Below are 21,260 nucleotides of genomic sequence, written 5' to 3' on the forward strand. Positions count from 1 at the left end.
AGGTTGGAGGTGTGGTCAGTTTAGTTCAAGGTGTTTGTGGTTCATCTAGAATGAGCTGTTCAACACAGATATTTGAGCCTAGAGCTTGAGAAAGTGGTCTCTGGTGATAAATTTGGGAGTTGCCAACCTCTAGATGTATAAAATCAAATGCACAGCCTCTTCTGTGTGTGTAGTGCATTGTTTTGCCTTTTCCTCTTTTCTCCTATCTTAAGGCAAAGATTCCTATCTCCATCAATACGTGGTAATTAATACCATATATACCTCCTGGTTGTGCACAAACAACAAAGCGATCCCAGAGAATGGGAAATGCCTTAGGAAAGTGGAAGTAACTGAGTGATTGTTGCTTTTTTCCAGTTGTGTCGGTGGACATGCCTGCCTCAGAGGGATATCACTTCAGCTGACCCTCCCACAGCTCAGACTTTTTGAGGATCCTGGCTGTGTGGCTTTGCCCGGTTCAAAATGGCAGAAAAGGCTCCCCCTGGCTTAAACAGGAAGACTTCAAGATCAACGCTCTCCCTTCCGCCGGAACCTGTGGACATCATCAGGAGCAAGACGTGCTCGCGGAGGGTGAAAATCAACGTGGGGGGCCTCAACCACGAAGTGTTGTGGAGAACGTTGGACCGGCTGCCGCGGACGCGCTTGGGGAAGCTCCGGGACTGCAACACGCACGAGAGCCTCCTGGAGGTGTGCGACGACTACAACCTCAGTGAGAACGAGTATTTCTTTGACCGGCATCCGGGGGCCTTCACTTCCATCTTAAATTTCTACCGGACGGGGAAACTCCACATGATGGAAGAAATGTGTGCGCTCTCTTTTGGCCAGGAGCTCGATTACTGGGGGATTGATGAGATCTACCTGGAGTCCTGCTGCCAAGCCAGGTATCACCAAAAGAAGGAGCAGATGAACGAAGAACTGAGGCGGGAGGCCGAGACGATGCGAGAGCGGGAGGGAGAAGAGTTTGACAACACCTGCTGCCCGGAGAAAAGGAAGAAGCTCTGGGACTTGCTGGAGAAGCCTAACTCGTCCGTGGCTGCAAAGGTATGAAAAGCGGGGCGTTGCTTCCCTGTATGTGGTCAGAAAGGTGTTGCCTACTTCCCAGAGAGCGCGATTGTCTTCGTTTTAGGTGTTATGTGGCTACAGGGTGAAAGACACTTTCCAGAAGCTTAGAGACTCAGAGTTATTCTTCCCATGTAATGTCATCCGATGGCATTGCTCTTTCTTAAATATGGTTATTGGGTAGGAACAGGCCTGGGCAACAGAGGCTTTGGAAGGGTTCTGGTTTCCATGGCGCTGTGTGGTGGTGGTGGCTAGAGTTCGAGGAGACAGCCCTCACTGGGGCCATCACATGCAGAGTCCTGCAGAAGGCTGGGGCCTGGGCCCCTTCGATAGAGGCACGGTGCTGTCACTGAGGGTGTAGGAGGTGACTCCTGGCCTGGTTCTTTAGAGGATCATGGTAAAGAGAGAGTATGGCCCAGTGTTGTTGAGAGGGCTGCAGGAGCAGGGTGGTCCATGCGTGAGGAAGAGGCCATCTTATGAAGCTGTGCAAGGTCACGCAAAGTCAGTGTCCAGAATGCATCCGTTTACCTCCCTTGTGAGGTCTACTCTGACAATAATGTTTCCTACTGTTGGTGTATCGTTTTTTTTCCACAACTGAGGCATTACTCTACCTCAGAGTTCATCCTGTTTGCTTAAAATGAAGGTAAATTCATGTTTCCACTGTGCCTGCTTATGTCTAGATCTCAGAGTAAGTTTGTTTTGTTTTGCCATGAATTGCAGCATTTAATTCAAATGCATGATTCTGTTTGTCTAATTTTATTTAGAGCTTTGGGGGTTAGTGCAAACTGATTTTCATCCCATATATTTAGTACTGTATTGCAATATGAATAATGAATAAAGTGTCAAGAGTCATCTTTAGCTGCAGAAGCATAGTATTGGTATTTTGTGCATAATAGATGAAAATGGAATGTGGAATAGAGAAAAGAAAAATAGCAGAAAAACGTGTCATCATATGAATTCTTTGAATTACTTAGAATTTTTTCAATTATTATTTCTTAAAAACAGTAAAGATTATGGAAGTATAATAGGCCATATGCACCATTTGGCTGGAAATTAAGATCCTGTCTGATAATCTACAACATGTAAATAGTGTATACAAATGAACTGAATGCGGATGGTCATAAAACCGCCTCTGCATTGTTTGATATGCCTAGTTTTGCATCTTGTTTTCTTCTAGAGGTGTTTTACCTTGTGGCCAGGACATGGAAATAAGTGAAATAAAATACAGTTCTGTTGTACACGATGAGGAGAATGCACATCTTACAGCAAATGGACAGATTGCAACTAGGTCTTTTTGTAGTTATGAATAATTTGTTTTCTTTTATCTGTAAGAAAGAAATAGATGTGCTACACTTGTGGGTTTTGGTTGAGAAAGGTTACTGCTCTTTGTAGCATCAAATATTAGGTTGCATATTTGAGTCACTGCTAGAAGTATGGAGTGAATTTTGAAGATGAATGAGATTGTTTGGAGGTGTTAAATGAACTCTTTCAAGCCTGTAAGCAATTGAGGTCAAAATCATCGTTCCATCAAATGTTCCAGAGGGTGGTAGCCAAATATGTAAAAATAAGCAACTAAATCACAGAAAATTTGAAGGTTAATACGGCTTATTTGCTTACAACAACATTATTAACAATTAGGTACTGTTAATAGAAAAAATCTTAAGGTACACACATTTGTTTTTCTGAAGAATTTCTATTAAGGATAGAATAGGGTCAATAACCTGATTTCCCAGATGAGGGAGTTCATTTAATGCCTAAATTTTAGACAGCCATCTCTTCATCTCTAAGAAGGTAACGTTGATAATGGCCTATTACATTATGCTATTATATACCCCTACGCATCAGATAGATTGTTGAAACTTGCTTCAAATTAGATATCAGACACTTTATACCTAGCAGCTAAGGACATTGTTTTGGAAATTTTAATGTAGTTATAAATAATAAATTTGTTTCCGAATTATTAATCAAGCTAAGCAAATCTTTGCTAACCTGCGTAGATTCTTTACTAAACTTTCATAAAGGGTTTGTATTTGTTTATTTAAATATCTACATTTTCCTCTCTGTTTGAATGGAGAAACATTATGGAAGTTATTTACATTTGATTATATGGTAGTTTAGTGAAAATATTGTTCATTTGTCTGAGGTTTGGAACCTTTTAAAAACAGCTCTGCACGATGTCTTATATAAACCACTACCTTTTCCTGTACTCTTCTCAAATCATATAACTTGTTATTTCTCTAGAATAATTCGTGGTGAGGTGAGTGCTATGTGTGAATAGTATTTTTACAACTTAGGAACAGTTTGTTTTGTTAAAACTGCAATAGGATAATACTCCAGCCCTCACTGTTTGTGTGATGGGTACATCAGGATCCTGCTTATACTATGAAGCTCTTGGTTGGAATGCTTGGAATCTATGTGTTTTTCCTGACTTGCTCAGGAGGTGAGATATCTTTGGAGGAGAATCTGTTCACCTTGTGATTACCACGATTGCTTGTTCAGTTTGATAATTCAGTTGAACATATATAGAATTCTCTTTGTGGGTTACACACATTAAAGTGAACATGTAGAGGGGCATCTGGGTGGCTCAGTTGATTAAGCGTCCAACTCTTGATTTCAGTTCAGGTCATGACGTCACTGTTCCCAGGATCAAGCCCCATGTGGGGCTCTGAGTTGACAACATGGAGCCTGCCTGGGATTCTCTCTCTCTTCTCCCTCCCTCCCTCCCTCTCTCTCTCTCTCTCTCTCTCTCTCTCTCTCTCTCTCTCTCCCTATGCCTCCCCAGCTCTCACACACATATGCTCTCTCTCAAAATAAATAAACATTAAAAAAATAATAAAATGGACATGTGGAAAGACACACTCTTTTCTTCAGAATTTAAAAAATAATCTCTTAGCTTAAACAGGTATTGCATATCCTTGAAAGTGGTGTTTTTTTCTCTTTTGGTTTTTCTGTATTTTATAATTAATATTTCTGTAGTAAAGAAAGTTTAAAAGTTATGAGTTTACTTACCAAATCCCTGGCTTAAAAGGAAGAACTTGACCTTTTATGTCAAATATTCCACAATAGGTTAAAATATCTATTCAGTGACATGGAATAAATACTCCATAATCACTGCAGTTATCATGCCATAATCCATGCTGTGTGCATCCACTGTGATACACAGCATCACAAGGCCCATTGACCTGTTGTATTTTGTCTTTGGGCATGACCCTGAAGGTAACAATTTGGCTGTTACAGAACATTCTTCCTGGTGTCACTTCTATTAATTGAACTTTGTAGTACAGTAATCACTGACAACCATGCCAAAGCAGAGTTCAGAAGGATGGTATATTTTAAATGTCTATATTTAACAAATAGACATTTTTACACATACACAGCATAACATGGAATAGAATTGTACTTTTCACAAAATAATAACAGGGCTAATAGAAATTGTTATTTCATAGTTTCCTGTGGTGTGGTATGATCTGGTACTGGACACGAGCTTATATCTGTATGATGGACTTTGTGTTCTTTCGGTCTCATTAGTCAAGTACCTGGGTAACTGAATCCCCTTGCATAGAGACAGGGGACAAAATTTAACCTTGAGGCTGTTTGTGAATGTAGGACCCACCAACTGGATGTATGGGATGGTTGGCCCAAATCTCCGCATTACCATGACATGGAATCCTGGTGCTGGCATGCGTTTCATGGGAATGTGCAAGGGGAGAAGATGGGCCTTGCTGGCTGCCAGTTTCCTGGGCAGTGAATTGGAATTAGACTTGATCCTGTGCCTCTTCCAGCCCTGGGCAATTTAGGCAGCCTCTGCCTTGGAAACATTTTTCTCCCTTCTCTTTGGCCTTTTCCCAAATGGACTGCAGGAGCTGTTCTCCTTTAGATTTTGCACTAGAGAAACTTTAGTCCAAGAGGTGTTTGAAAGCATTTAAGGGAGGTGGGTCCTATGGCAGGTGGTATTGGCAGCCTTTGGGATGAAACAATAGCCAACAAGGAGCATGGCCCACCTGAGAGCCGAAAGGAAAGAGGCTCAGTACTATACAGTGCCTTCACTTTAGATACCTGAAGAAGGTCAAGGACAAAGGAAGTCAGCTGTCTTCAGGCAAAGCCAGTTAGGAAACGGCTGAGCCTTTGGAGGCAAGCGTCAGCCAGGGCACATAGGTGTATGTGGTGCTCAGGACAATGCCGGCCAACAGACCCATCTCAAGAGTCAGGTCAGGAAGCTGGACGATAAGCAGCTCTTATTTGATAAGGACAGTGTTAAGGCTGCAGAAAGATATTTCTGTTCATCTGAACAAGTGCAGTGAGAGCCACCCAACAACCCTGTTGGGCAGGGTTCAAGGTCGAGTGGGGGCAGGGCACCGCTTATCATCTGCTTCCCCTTCTCACTTTTCCTATGTATCTACAGCCACCACTTACTTACCTAAGGATTCCTCCCTCATCCTCTTATGTTGTTCCCATTCTCTCCTTCTCCATCCTGCCTCCTTGCCTCCTCCCTTCCTTCCTCTCTCCACTGCTCCCTCTACCTCCTCCCCCAGGAAAGGGAAGCAGATTGACTAGAGAATTATTTCTCAACCTTTTTTTGTTAATGGCCCCCCCTGCGGAGAAAAATTAAGTTAAATTTAAATTCTCCCTAAAGACAGAAACTAAATACTAAGGAATAAGATTTTGTCAGGTAGGGTGGAGCTTGGAGAGCTACAGACTATTGTAATATCTAAGATGTTTTTTTACCCTTGCCCACAAGGACCAATTTTCTCCCTTTGGCAGTGACATTGATCCCATGGAGAATGCATGCAACAGGAGAAAGGAGACTGTGTTTCCCGCCTCCAGCTCATTACCTCCACACATGACCTTCACCACATGACCTTCACCATTGGCATGGCACAGCACGGCACCTAAAGCAGGCGTGGGAAGGACTGGGAGACCATAGACAGTTTTGGGTCAAGAGGGAGGCCAGTAGTAGCAGATGAAGAGAGTCCGTCCCTGGAACTCCAGCTCTCTGGAGAGCCAGAGGTCAAAGTTCTGAGTTTCTACCTTCTAACTGAATTAGAGTGTGGGCGTCTCGAGTCACAGATACAGTCAAAAGAAAATAAATCCAAATAAAATTAAAACTCCTGTGTACTCACCAATGGGAAAAGAATGCATGACATTGCCATTCTATTTCTAGTTTACAGATAAGTTATTCTAATGCTTTGGATTAAAAAAAAGAAAGATATTGGAACAGTACCACCAATTATTGACTTTTAGTCCAAGAACAGACTTTCATGTGTGTGTGTGTGTGTGTGTGTGTGTGTGTGTGTGTGTGTGTATGTGTACATGTGTACATACACAGGTTTCCCCCATTATCTGAAAATAGAGCATGCCTATGAAATCTTTTGTAAGCTGAAGTGGCATAAAACAAAGAAACAGCATTTCATAAAAGTGAAAAATTCTATTACCATTTTCTCTCATTGAGTGAAAACAGGTACTAATGTGGGTCTTTCATAAAAGCAAAGTGGCATAAGGGTGCCTGGGTGGCTCAGTTGGTTAAGCTTCTGACTTTGGCTCAGGTCATGATTTCATGGTTTGTGAGTTTGAGCCCCATGTTGGGCCCTGTGTGGACAGCTCGGAGCCTGGAACCTGCTTCAGATTCTGTGTCTCTCTCTCTCTCTGCCCCTCCCCCATTCACATGCTGTCTCTCTTTCAAAAATAAATAAACATTAAAAATCAATTTAAAAAAGCAAACTGTCATAAAGAGAACCTACAGATAGCAGAGGAAGCATACAGTGTATGTGTATGTATAATATGTGTGTATATATATGTGTATACACACACACACACACACACACACACACATAAACACACCCATACACAGAGTCAGGTGAACAATCTGCCCATACATAGCTCTGCATTTAGCTTTCTGATGAGCGTTTTAGTGATACAACAAGAGTAGCCATTAAAACCCTAAGAGGACTCCCAAAACAATCTGATGCAGTGTGAGCACACACGGAAATCTCCCTTCATCAGGGCACCTCTGTGGACTGTGCAGTTCCCTGGTTCCTATCTAGGATTGCCAGTGGCCTAATTAGTGTGCCAGTCATGCTGTTTCTGTGTTGTTTATGGTTTTCTCTTCTTGCCCTTTCCTTTCCACAGCCCAGCTGTACAGATTATGTTGTTCTTGCTCTTCCCATAACATGGCATGAGAGTTCAGACAGGATAGCTTAAAAGAGTTTTGCCAGTCTGTAGACGTTCAGATTGGAGATACTTGTTTTTTTTTCTTTCTAAAATATATAATTCATGCAGACTAACTGGTTGAAAGCCTGGAATAAATTAGACATAAAAAAATAAAACAGATAAGACAGAAAATGTTGGGTTTTGATTAAAATGTCTCCAATATTCCATTCTTTTTTTTTTTTTTTTTTTTTTTTTTTTTTTTTTTTTTTTTTCAACGTTTATTTATTTTTGGGACAGAGAGAGACAGAGCATGAACAGGGGACGGGCAGAGAGAGAGGGAGACACAGAATCGGAAACAGGCTCCAGGCTCTGAGCCGTCAGCCCAGAGCCTGACGCGGGGCTCGAACTCACGGACTGCGAGATCGTGACCTGGCTGAAGTCGGACGCTTAACCGACTGCGCCACCCAGGCGCCCCGCCAATATTCCATTCTTTAGCTCTAGTGGTCCTATTTTGAGATCCATGCTTCTCCACTTTCCCTGAAAGGCTGCCCTGAAAATGCACCACTTTTTGTCCACTTGACCTCATTTGATCAGGGAAAGGATGGTGAGAACAGAAGAGGAAATTGATAAAAAGCTCACATTGCACGTTCTCTTACCAAGGGTGCCATAGGCCCTGGTTTTACTGAGAATGCCCTGGTTAATGCCTTTTGTCTGATGCTAATTATTAGCAGCATCTCCTTTCACTCTTAAAAAATGTCCCAGTTTGGGCAATAAACTAAATGATTACCTTACATGTGAATATTTTTGAAAAAAAAAAAAGAAATTACCCAAGAGTCATGTACTTTTTCTCTTTGCTTCTTTGTTCCATTCGAGGAAGGCCTGTCTTAATTTTCAAGCAATTTTTCCATCTCTTTTGAGAAATCATTGGTTTTCATTAACATTGGAGTAAGATTTTCAGATTCCCTTCCAACTTGGTTTTTAAACCTCAATAAGTAATTATAATTTTCAAAGTAAAAAAAAACCACAACAACAACAAAACAAAACTAAGGAGTTCTTTGTACACTATCTAATTTTATCACAAAACAGAGTATGTTGGAAGTATTTAAATATTCTGGTTTTGAAAATTCATGTACACTTTGGTTATTAACAGATTTGTTTTCTTTATTTCAAGTGAGAGACTTTACAAAGTGAATGATGTACTATTTCAGGTAAGCACAATTATTATGAAGGAATGGTCACAATAGTTAACACTTCCCACTTTGGAAGACTCTGGAAATGTTTGAATAATACTTCAGATTAAGTGTTCTTATCTGAGCTCTATCAATGTGAATTGACCATTCTAATGAAGAAAGATATTTTCAATATAATTAACAAAGTTGATTCTAAAAGAATTACTAGAATAAAAGTTCCTTTTTGATCAAAGCATGATTACACAGGAAAAAAAAAAAACAACAACAAAACAAAACCTCCAGCTGCTGATGCATAATTCATGAAGTAACCATAGATTACAATAGATTTTTTTTTTTTTTTTGGTTTTGGCACTGATTGAGCATTCGTGGTTTTGTTCTATTTGAGAGCAACCTCAGAGTTCTATGACATTCAATAATCTATAATGTGCTGAGGCATAAATCTGAATTCCATATAATATAAGATTGGTTTGTTGGAACTAGTTGACTCTGATAGAGAGTAAGCTTAGCTGGTCACTCAGAACTGTTAGCCGAAACCCATTTTCCCCTTCTTATTGTTACATATACCAACTCTTATTAAATTTCCTGTATTTTATAGAGATTATATGGTACAGTAGACATTTACAAAGCCCTCATGACATATTCCTCATTAAAAATACCCTAGTTAGGTATTCCAAGAGTGACAGAAGCTTTTTAAGGTAGCAGCCAGCCTGGAAATTATTCTTGCCCACCAACAGCCTGGTCATTAAAACCCCTCCTACCTCTGTACTGGACCAGAGAAGGATAAAGGAGTCTACAGGCCAAGAGAGCTGGCATGTTCCACAAGCCACACTTTATGTGTCTATCAGCAATATTCAGCCCTTCACCCAACCTACTGTGTCCCCACATCTCCTGGGATAGAGTTGATGAGGACTTTATAATTTACAATCAGAACTTCGAAGGACTTGAGGAGACTGAGACTTCTCTGTAATTGCTATGTCAGCCTTCATCCATACATATGACCAATCTAGAGTAAAGTAGCTAGATATGGACCAATGGGGATAAAAACACATAGTGACTGGCACAGAGACATGTGGAAAAGTGGAAGAGGAAGACATTTGCTCTCATCCCTCCAAAACTTTTGTAGGATTCACTAAAAGCTAACATCAAAACTATATCAGATTTTGCATCTGTGTATTAATTAGTTTTGGCTGTGTGTACATCTATGTTTGCATTAACTTCTTTTCTAATGCATAAAGCAAATGTATTTCCCCCTTAAATCGTAATGTCTTTATAACGCTTTAAGTGAAAGAACTCTGGATATTACTAAAGACAGAGACCCGAAGTATATAGATGCAACTAACATTTGTAGTGAAGTTTGTGTGTCTAGGGTAGGTGAACCAGGTAGTATCAGTCTTCACTGACTGGGACCTGAACTAGGTCTGTTCTTGTGTGTCTGTGCGTGTGTGTGTGTGTGTGTGTGTGTGTGTGTGTGTGTGTGTGAAGGGGTGGGGAGTACCTGTTATTTATATACACTGGCACCTCTCCATAAGAGCATATTATATTAAAAAAATCTACCTGCACAAAAATACAATGAACTTCAATGAACATTTGGTAATTTAGGGAAGATGCAACTTTGTCATCCAAGTAAGACAGCTATTCAGACTTTTGTGATAACCTGATCGGGCATGAAGTCCATGGAAAGTACTCTAATGGTTCAAGAATAGCAGCAAGAAGTATTTTCATTAGTCTCCTAGGATTTTGTTTCAGGATGCTAGAGGTCATTGTCACCCTAGATTTCACGCTTTTACTTATGTCTCTTTGAGTCACTCCTGACACAACCACAAGTGTTGAATGCCACTTTAAATAGCTTCTCCTATGCCACAGCGCTGCCAAGGACAGCCAAGTATCCCCTATGCAGCTATGAATGGGGCTGCTTGGTTGTGGTACCCTTCACTGAAATAGACCTCAGGATATTTGCACATGAGTAAAAGAACTCCTAGGCTTCCATTGTTTTAGCACTAATTAATATAAAACTGAGAGCACAATTTTGGATATTGAAATGCACATGTCTTCGCTGGTATCATCTAAATTAAATCCTCAACTATATTTGTTCCTTGAATTAGGTTTTTTTCTTCTAAACATTCAAATTTCAGTTTACATACATGTTAGAGTTACACTTATCTTTGGTAACATTTTAGAACTTACTTTTACATTGGTATCCAAGCATACGGTTTCAACCAGAATTTGGTTGGATTGAAAAATAATTCATTGCCGCTATCTATGAAGGATAGCAGCATATTTGTGCTGTGAAAACTTAGGTGAATTTTATTAATACAGTGGAAATGTTCACTTTGGCAAACTAGCAGGGGGCCTCACGTAATATCCTTAAGGTGAGCAACCTGTTCCATTTCAGTGCAGCTTTTAGTTTAGAGGTAGAAAAACATTGGTGGGCAATCCTGTTTTTTAAAAAGTGACAATTTATCATACCACAGCTACAATGGACTACAAATGCAATGAAAGAAAATATGAAATAGTAGGCTAGAATCTAGTATAACATGAACTTGCTATTATATATTTTCTATGTAAAAAAACTAGCACATTTTATTATATTTCTTAAGTGAATTCTGCAGGTGTGAAAATTGTATTATGTAAGTAAAAAGTAATTGCATTATGAGCAATATTAAAATTCAAAGCAAAAATCTGTTTTTTAAGCACTGGTCTTTATTTTTCAAACTTTAGCTCATGAGCCATTATAAATAATTTAAATTACATGGAGTATTTGCAAAGTGCTAATCACACTCTTTTTTTTTTCAAAGTTTTATGTATAGGTTATACATGAGGTATTTTAAAGGGTACCAAACTGTGTTGATAGGCATATTTTAATAATATGTGAGGTACATGTATGTACTTAAAGAAAGAAATGTTATGTTTCAATGGAAAAAATTGTTTAGGGTTCTGTGTTTTCCATCATTGTTAAATCATCCGTAATGTGCCAAAGCCAGTGCTTTTCTATTCTGCCACACTTTGATGCACACATCTCAAGTTGAGTCTGAAAGTTAGATGATAGGTCTCTGCTGTTTATTGGGAATGCAAAAGAGAACCTGTCCCACTGCCCACTTCACATACAGCCCTGCAGGTGCCTTCATGAACCCTCCCCATCAGGGGATGTTTTAGTTCCACTTCCCACAACAACTGTTTTTTTTGTTTTTGTTTTTTGTTTTTTGTTTTTTTTAAGTTGAGGTGCAGTTGACATACATTACATCAGTTTCAGGTGTACAACATAATGATTTTATATTTATACATATTGCAGGATTATGGCCACTATAAGTCTAGTTAATATCTATTTCCATACATAGTGCATACATAGTTACAAAAATTTTTTTTCTTGTGTTGAGGAGGTCTAAGATCTATTCTCTTAGGAACTTTCAGATATAACAAATACAGTGTTACGAACTCTAGTCACCATGCTGTACAGGAAACTATTGATTTTCCATTTAGTTCCTTAGGCTCAATTGGATTTCACCGTTTTTAAAGCCTGGTTTTAATATTTTTTTTTTGAGATGATATCTACTTAAATTTCAGTGGAATTGAATTTAGTGAAGATTCCAAATTAGAGAAGGTGGATAAACCTGAAAAAATACAGACTTCATTTTGTCTTTAGCTTATAAACAGTCATTTGTTTTCTTTTATCCCAAAGCATCAGAGTCTAAGAGTAGGTAGACTTTTTTCTTCTAGACACTTTAAAATCAGAATCTAAATAGTACTTTTCCTCTCCATTGGAAGGAATCTGTTTCCTTACCCATCCTATACCCTTCCTTAATTCATGAGCTCTGGCTACTGAAATTAAGCTGCTTTTTCTTTCCACTCCCTGATAATAGTTGTCAGTATCCCCAGAGCCTTCTGTTTTGAGCAGAAATTTAATTCTGGGGGAAGAGACTGGTTAATTGATACCTGATACAGTAACAGATGCTTTTTGCAAGGCTGTATTAGCTAATGTTTTCAAAGTCCTCTGTGAGGTGTAGCTATAACTTCCTGATATCATCAGAGTGTTCTTGCAACACTTAGCCTTTCTTCTTATTTTAAGCCCGATTCTCTTCTAACAATACTGCTTCCTTCACTACCTGGAAAAAATGAACCTTGTTCCCTACAGCCCAGAGTCCTGAAGTGAAGGCCGTATTTTCTCGTCCCTTCGATAATTAGTGTGACCTTTCTTGAAGAGCAGAAGGGAAAACGTTTACCTTGAACATCGGCCGTGTGCCATACATTGAACTCTGGGGTTTTCCACACGGACCCTTTACAACACAGGTCAGCAAACATGTGCTCTAAAGGGCCAGAGAGTGAGTATTTTCAGCTTTGTGGGCCATACGGTCTCTGTCACAACTACTCAACTCTGCTCTTGGAGTGCGAAAGCACCCCTAGACAGCACGCAAACAAATGAGCATAGCTGGGTTCCAGGGAGACTTGACTGCCGGCTGGAGTTGGCCCTTGGGCCCTGGTTTGGCTAGTGTTACTTTGTGTCAGCCCTTTGCGGAAACATCGTTTATCCCAGTATACAGATGAGAGAGGCTGAAGCCCAGAAATAGCACATTTGTGTCTCTTGTCCCTCTCCAAGAGGCATATTGGAATTTTGATCCCATCTACCAAGACTTCCCCACAATTTTTCTTTCTGTCCAGTTGCATTTATCATTCCTTTCCCTTCACTATCCGGTACTCATTGGAGGGTTTGGTGTGTGACAGCTAGTCATCTGACTGCTGCACCCCCTTGCCATCCTGCAGGACAACGAGCTCTTATAAATCCCAGCCTAAACGTTTCCCATCTTGAACTCCAGCCGTGGGTGAAGCTGCTCTCCTTTTGGAATCTGGAACTCTGATTCCACTGCCCACCAAATCTGTACTCTGTCCCTATCGCAGTTGCTTTTGCCTCCTTTTCTCCTCACTTGGAGCCCTGGACCCACTGCCATAGGCGAGGCTGTGACCACCTCATACTTGGGTTGGGGCGATGTCGTGAACTGGACTTTATCCCCCTCCCGGTTCTAATCTGTTCTCCACGTAGCCAGCGGAATTACCTTTTGAAACGTGATTGGGTCCCTTCTGAACTGTGAGGCGCAGTGATTTCTCATCGTCTGTGCTGTAGGTCAAACTCCTCAGCCTTCCTTGCATTTGGGATTCTTCCCGACCTTCCTATCCAGTCACATGCCTTTCCACCTCTCACACATATTGCGCCGGTTATTCCAGATTATTAACCATTTCTGAAGACAGGGTTCTGCTCTAGACAGGTTGTTTACTGCACTTAACAAGCAGTACTCTTACGTGGCTACCTCCATCCAGAGAGGACATCTTTTTTCTAAGTTGCACAAGGGCGACTCGTAAACTGGCTGCAGCCACACCTGTACGCAACTAACACGTTCGTGGCTCTGTGGCCACACCGCTTTCCTGACCTAGAATGCCCCTTGCCCCTTTTCTCTCCTTCCTTGTGTCTCAGTTTGTGTGTCCCTCTTCCATGATGTCACCTCCTCCTCTGTTTTTCCCTAGCTCTTTCCTCATACTTGTAATCTGGATATTCTATCTGTGCTGGGCTCGTCTCGCCAACCGGGTTGTACCCTTGAGGGATCAAACCACGTCTCTTCATTTTCAGTTCCTGATACCTAGTGCAGTTCTCGGCACATACCAAACACTCATTACTTGCCACCAAATGGCACCGAAGGGTAGAAGTAAGAGAAAGAGCAAATATTTCACAATACTTCAATTTCTCTGTAAAAATTAAACGACACAGATAGAGATTGAATATCTCATCCCCGTGTTGAGACCAGAGTAATGCTAGGTTTGTTTTAGGCAGTTTAAGGAAGCTGGATATCTTACTCATTTTAAGTGGCTTTATGTTTTTGAAATAGGCTAAGAGCCATAGATGTGGGTTTTCCATTTTTACATTGTATAAATTCTTCCTCTAGAATAGCGTGTAGGCTGCTCTGTATGCCACAGAGTTTATGCAGAGAAAGGCGTCAGGTGCTGCTGAAAGGCAAGCTTTCAGATGCTTTGCTTTGTTAAGATTGCTCATTTTATCTGAACTGCAGGTTCTGGGAACCCTTGAGATAGGGAAAATGTAGCTGTGTATGAATTGGGGAGTGGGGAGAAGAGCTTGATTGGGCCCCCCAGTGGACGTGCAGTCCTTCCACGCCCTCTAGAGGATGGAGAGATCACTTCTTCACATTCAGCCATCCAACCTTTGGAAGGACCTTGGCCCCAAGTGGAACAATCCCATTACTCAGAAAAAGTCACAAAAAGGGATGAGCCCCAGATTTGAATTCAGGCAGAACTCCAGTATGGCGTCTCTTTGTAGGAGTGAGAAGAGAGTCTGAAAAAAATAAATTCTTAATGGCATAATGTTAGAAAAGGAGATCAGAAATCTATTTTTACTACAAAAGCTAAAAGAATCATAATGTTTTCAACTTAGGGGAACTGGCTTTTGTTGTAATCCAAAAACATATTTTCTGGAAACTTGTAGTTTGAGTTTGTTTGTTTGTTTGTTTTTATATGGAAATTAGGCATTCCTTTTTAAGCTCAGTATTGCTATCTGCATGCTACTTGGTATGTTCATATATTATTCTGATACTTTAGACTGCACTGGTGGGATTTTCTCATTTGGGTTTTCTCATTTGGGTGGGTTTTTTAGGAATAACCTTAGTCAACACCTTTTAAAAATTCCCAGTCACTTAGGAAGTATTTTTGCCGTGTTTCAATTTAATAATTCATAAAATTAAAGTTTGAAGACAAACCTCTCAGCTTTCTATGTGCCTTCTAAGAATTTTCATGAGGTGGCTGCTAAGAGTAAAATCATTTTCATTTGTTAATTCTTTTGACCTTATCATATCTCAGTTTTTAAGTGTTTAGTAGTGTTGTACTGTAATTTAATTCTTTTGATTCTATTGCAAAAGGAGACTGTCAAGTTAATGTATACTTTGAGTTCTGCTGTTCCAGTTATTTGTGCACTGACCAGAGGAGACATAATCTTTGAGGAGATCTTTAGACTTTATGGGAGACAAAAGTGATAGGTATAAAATGATCAGGAAATGTCCTTAATACAACAAACTTAAGTAATCTTCCATTTTGTATGGCATTTAGAATTTCAGAGGAGGGACCTAATACTGTGAATTTGTAGCAGGTAGGGAAAACTTTGTAAGTGAGAGGGAACCAAATCGGAGAGATAGGAAAATATTTTGAGAAGAGGGAGGAAGGCATAAACTTAGGGGGAAAGAAAGGGGTTAGAGCGCCCGGTGCATGCATGGGACATTGGGGAAATTGTCAGTATGAGGAGTCGGGTTGGAAAGGTCAGGGAGGGCCGTGCACTGACCCGGCTTGAGTCCCTGCTTGAGAGTCTACATTCCCACAGCAGGTCATAGGTGGGTGACAGTTGGGCCTGTAACTGTGTGTTGCCGGTGGGAAGCTACTAGGGAGGTGGGGCAACACAGTGGTGGGGAGCACAGGCTCAGGGGTAACACAGACTTAGGGTGGAGGGCTGGTTCTGCAACTGCTGATTGGGGACCTCGCTGAACTGCAGATCCTCAGGGATAAGGGAGAGGCTACGAATTTGAACCTAATACAGTTATCATGCGGACTGAATGAACTAGTTAGTTGAATGCCTAGTACAGAAGCACACCTAGAGTATTTTACATAGTAGTGTTACAATTCTTATTACCATTATGACTCAAAATAATTCATTTTGAACTATCACCAAGAGGATCTCCTCTCCCACCCCCGTAAATATTTGGTATTCTTCTGTTGCACTTTGAATTTTATGAGACTGTAGGTAACATCAATGTATGTAGGTAACATCAATGTATCAAAGTTAGTTTCATCTCATTTTTAGAACCAAGCTTCTTAGAAGCAGCTAATGAAATTGACATTTTTCGGTTTGTCCAAGTTTTCACTATAGTGATACCTTAGTAATGGAACCTGGAGTACAGATTAAAATTTAAATCTTGAAAGGTCTATTTTTGGGAAATGGATCTTGATGGAAACAATGAAAATAAAAAGAATGAACTGACCATTCCAAAGTTTGATTGCAGTATAGCATTTGCATTCATTGCTCTTCTGATGGTCACCTTTTGTGTTAATCACCGGTATTAATATAACAGCCTGGAAGTTGAGAAGTTATAAATAGCTCTATTCTTGTTCACAAACAGGGCCTTTGCCTTGAGAGAGGGAAGTGATCAGACTGTCACTTTGTGCTTTCCGGTTGGGCTCATTGGCTCATATTTCTTATCTAAGTATCTGTTAGTAGGGTATGAAATCGAACACAGATCATTGACCTTCTAAATCCCTTGTCATTATGATACATTAACAGTAATATGTTTGATTGCAAATAATTACTTGGCTCAGAAAAATTGGATTCAAAGTAAATGTAGACTCAGCCATAAAATTTTCCATGCCGAACCTCAAAGACTCTCAAGTTTGTTAGAAATGCTGTAATAACTCAGAAGTGTTTAGAACATTTTTACTCATAGAAAATAAATAGTTTTGTAATTAACGAGTTTTTCATGAAGAACGACATTTTCTGAATTTAAGATTGAGACAGGTATTTAGCACAGCACTTGTTTTTGGATGTGTAGATTTAAAATAAATAATAAATGTTGTCAGAATCAAAATATCAGATTTTAAGATTGAGATTAGCATTCCGAAGAATCATTTTCTTGATTAAGACATGTATTACTAGACCTCATTTCTCTTAAATTATTTCACTGCACCTTACATAGATATGTAACATGACAGGATGAGAAATGCCTGAATGTACTGTAGATAGGTAGGTAGATAGATAAATGGATTCCATGCAAAGGTAGACTAAATAGAAAGCTAGCCTAGATGATAGCTAGCCAGCTAGCCAGCTAGATAAAAGGCAGAAAGGAAATATGGATAGAAAAATAAAGAGGAAACTGGGAAGGTTAGCATATGAAATATTCGTGACACAAATGCCTATTATAATTGGTGAAGGAGGGTAACAGGCTTTGAGTGTTCTTAATGCTAAAGTAAACAAGAAAAAATAAAATAAAAAGAATAAAATTACATAAAATATGGACTTTGCAGGCTGGACTTGTGGTCCTTTACTGAATAGGTCTCTTGGAAAGGGAAGAGGTGTGTATAGTTAGCAGTTCGGACAACCATTCATTGACTGAACAAGTTTATGGAGTACAGGCTCTGTCCTAGGTGACGGGTATCCAATCTCTAACAGAATAGGCACAACCTACTGCTGCCATGGAATTTACGTTCTAAAGGAATTTACGTTCTAAACAAAGTAAGTGAGTATATGACATATATAAAAGCGATCAGTGGTATGGGAGGAAATAATGCAAGAAACAAGGTTAGGGAGTGACTGGGGGTTGGTGGTTTCATTTTAAGAAAGACTTTCCAGGGGAAGCTTTGTTGGAAAGGTTTTTGAGCAGAGTGCCAAAGGTGAAGAAGCCTTGTGGATGTCTGGGGGAGAGGGTTCTGGGCAGTGGTAGACGCATGACTGGCAGCATGGCTCTCGACCTGGGTGACTTTGTCCTTCAGGGAACATTTAGCAATGTCAGAAGTTCTTGGTTTTCAACTTTGGGGGAGGAGGTGCTGCTGTGATCTAGTGGGTAGAGCCAGGCATGATGCTAAGTATCTGCAGTGAACAGGACATGCCCCGTGACAAAGAGCCATCAAGTTTGGACCATCTAGCCCCAAATGTCAATGGTTCCAGGGTTGAGAAGCCCTGTTCTGCTGCAATCTGGCTGCCGGGCAGTGAACCTGAAGGAGTGTTGTAGGACATGCGGTGAGAGACAGAAAGGGTGTCCAGATCCAGAAAGGGTATCCAGATCCTGGAGGATCTCATTACCTCCTACCTGGGACTCTCAGCTTTTCCTTGAGACAGAATGGGAGCCACGGGTGACTTCTGAGCAGCGGTGACCGGACCCACAGTGTAACAGGCTCAGCCTACCTCCAGTGTTGAAAATAGATGTTAGCTAGGGGAAAAGATGAAGCCACTTGGAGCCTGCCATAATAAATACATTAAAGGCTAAAATGATACAGAATGAGTGTGTTATTTATGCAGCACAGTATCATCCAGAATACTTACATTTTGTGTCTTTCATCTTAAAACTGGGGTTTATGGATATGTTCTTTTAGTTACCCTTTTTTTTTAATTATAGAGAAAAATTGTTGACTGTCAAAACTTAGGCTTCAACAGAGAGTAGAGCATCTCAAAACCCAAAACAAACGTCTTTCATATATATAAACCAGTGTAAGAATGTCAGTAATGGTAGGTTTGTCTTCAGCAGTCCTTATAATTAATTAAATTGTTCAGTGCAGTCTAAAAAGAGGAACATTTAGAAAAAAATAAAACCAAGCACAGACAAATCCAGATACCTTTTTAGGGGCATCTGAAGAGGATTGCTTTTTTTAAAAAAAAAGTCTGTCAGAGAAGATTGATAAATACAGGTAAAAAAAAAAAAAAAGAGGCAAATCCGGATGCAGGTAATCATGAGGAACTACAAAAGCAGGGAAATCCAAAGTCAAGGAAATGCTGTACACCTTGTTTGGCTCCGTGCTTGGAGTGGGGCTCCACGCTCACTGTCCTACAGGCCCCCTCTCACGTCAGCTCCCCAGGGCTAATTCAGGACAAGTAGAGGATGCACTTTTTTTCTCTTCCCTTTACTGAAGATAAATACATACTTATATTTATGTATACGAATGCATATATTCATAACATTTCATTAATTATAAATAGCAAGACTGATTTACAGGAAGTGCAACAATATTTTTTTTAGAATTTAGGGCACATCGAGACTATCCTATGAAGCTCCACCAACTGACAGCGTTATAAGCCATTCCCCAACTCTGTACGAAAACATGAACTATCTCTCAGGAGAGCAGATACACAGCAGATATCTAGAATCTTGAGCAAGTAAAATATTGCTGTTCCTATGGTATGAAAAAGGCATGGTCTTACGCATTTAGAATATTTAATATCACAGAGCACACTTCGGGGTTTGCTTTGTGGTTACCTGCTATTGGCAAACACTGCCATCAGAAGCCCTGATTTGAGGGGCTGGAGATACAAAAGCCTTTGCCCCTTTCTCTCTGCCAGTCTCTCTTGGCTCCCCTACCCCAGATTATTAGAAGGGGCATGAGCTGGTGAAGAGGGGCCTCTGGAGCCTCCCCCTTGCACATCATGGCTGTGGAACTCAGGGACACGTTAGGCGTTCGTGCAGGTAAGCACCTTGTGCCATACGCTCTTTCTCTGGAACACGGGGTGGTCACAGTCCTGGCTCACTGGGTCTGGCTGAGGACTGACTGGCTTAATTCATGTGGCTTTGCAGAATATCTGGTAAATTGAAAGCACCAAACAGGGGGATTTGTTGTTGTTGTTGTTGTTGTTGTTGTTGTTGTTAGTTTCTGTCCCTGGCCAAGTGGCAGTGTGTAGGCAAAAGATGCCATCAAGCTTTGTGAAAAACTCTCAAGTAATGGGGAAAATTTGCAAGTAATTCCCTAGGAATTGTTCATTGTATTTAAATTGATAATGCTTTCTTTTAAGAAATCATCATGCATTCAGTTATCTGTTTCTTCTTGAGTTTTCTGTGTATATGTGTTTATATCCCCAGTTAGATCTTAAACTCTGTGAGGGCTGAACTCCTGTTTCCTATTTCCCTCTCTCTCTAATATTCCAAGTCATGTTTACAGTGCGGTACAAAGCATTCAGCATGTGATCAGTAAGTGCTTAGTTTTTGAACATTTTCTTTAAAAACAAGTTACATCAATGGTGACAAAAGGGGAAAAATAAGATTTTATTTAAAAAATGATTATGATAGACCATGATTTCTTGCAACAGATATCTACTGGGGTTTTCTAAGCACGTTTAGGAAATACCTTATATTTCAGCCAAATAAAGGCAGCTGACATTCGTTTGAACTTGTCATTTGATGTTTTTTAAATCTACATTTTCAAAAAAGAAAGGAAACCGACAGTTTGAAAAGGCAGTAGTTTGAAACATTTTAAAGGGTATGGCATTTCTGTCTACTGAGATCTCTTCCAACAATTAATTGCCATTTCGTGTATTCTCTGTCCCACTAAGTGGCCTCTATTAGCCCACCGGCATTCCTGAAAAGTGACATACTGATGTCTCTCCACGTGGAGCAGAAGAAAAATGTCCACCCTGCCAGAGAGATGCCTTAGGCTTAGCAGAATGAAATCCTGCATTTCTGTCCCCTGCCTCCTTACTGCAGATCAGAAAAACTTTTACAGAATTAACTGCTTAGAAATATGTGGGACTGGTTACCAGTGCAGAACGCATTACTGTGCTTCTATTTTGAAGGACCATCTCTGAGGCATGGCAAGCAATGGTCTGTTTGTAGCTGCTTTTTTATCGTTGAGCTTTGAGCTGGGGTTCCAGGTGCTACTTAAATTAGGATTTCTCTTTTTATACATAAGCTCTAGGTCATGGGACTAGTTCACCAAAAAAGACAATAAAATGTATCAAATGATATCATCTTTGAAGCAAATGTGTTGAGATTTTTGTAATTTCTGCACTTAGTTAAAAAAAAATCTTCATAGAAAGGAGCTAAGCAAATTGAGGAGCATGGTGATAATGCAGAAATGTGAGATGTCTGGGAAGGAGACGAACATTAATTATCTACCAGAATACCTTTCACATTTTTCTATTTCGGCCACACAGTAATTCTGTGAGTTGGGTGCTTTTATTCTTGCTTTGGAGGATGAAAAACTGAAGCTCTGACAGGTTAAGAAACAAGATTGGGGCATTTTCCAGGCACTTTGGATCCTGGTTTGAATGACTCCATCACCTGTACTGCCAAGACAGTATAAGTCATCCTTGGATAAAGAAGGCAAACTGCAGTCAACAATCTGACCCCATCA

The 21,260-nt window shown here is 40.2% G+C and overlaps 1 protein-coding gene across 1 annotated transcript in view; it reads left to right on the plus strand.

Annotated features, from left to right (window-relative positions):
* Window positions 1–459: 459 nt before the first annotated feature.
* Window positions 460–21,260, plus strand: part of KCNB2 (potassium voltage-gated channel subfamily B member 2) — a 367,046-nt gene continuing 346,245 nt past the window's right edge. Inside the window, exon 1 of the mRNA XM_047842439.1 lies at window positions 460–1,038. Within this exon, the coding sequence (XP_047698395.1) occupies window positions 460–1,038 (579 nt within the window). The remainder of the gene's footprint in view (window positions 1,039–21,260) is intronic.

This window comes from Prionailurus viverrinus, chromosome F2 (genome assembly GCF_022837055.1).
Source record: "Prionailurus viverrinus isolate Anna chromosome F2, UM_Priviv_1.0, whole genome shotgun sequence".
Lineage (NCBI taxonomy): Eukaryota > Metazoa > Chordata > Mammalia > Carnivora > Felidae > Prionailurus > Prionailurus viverrinus.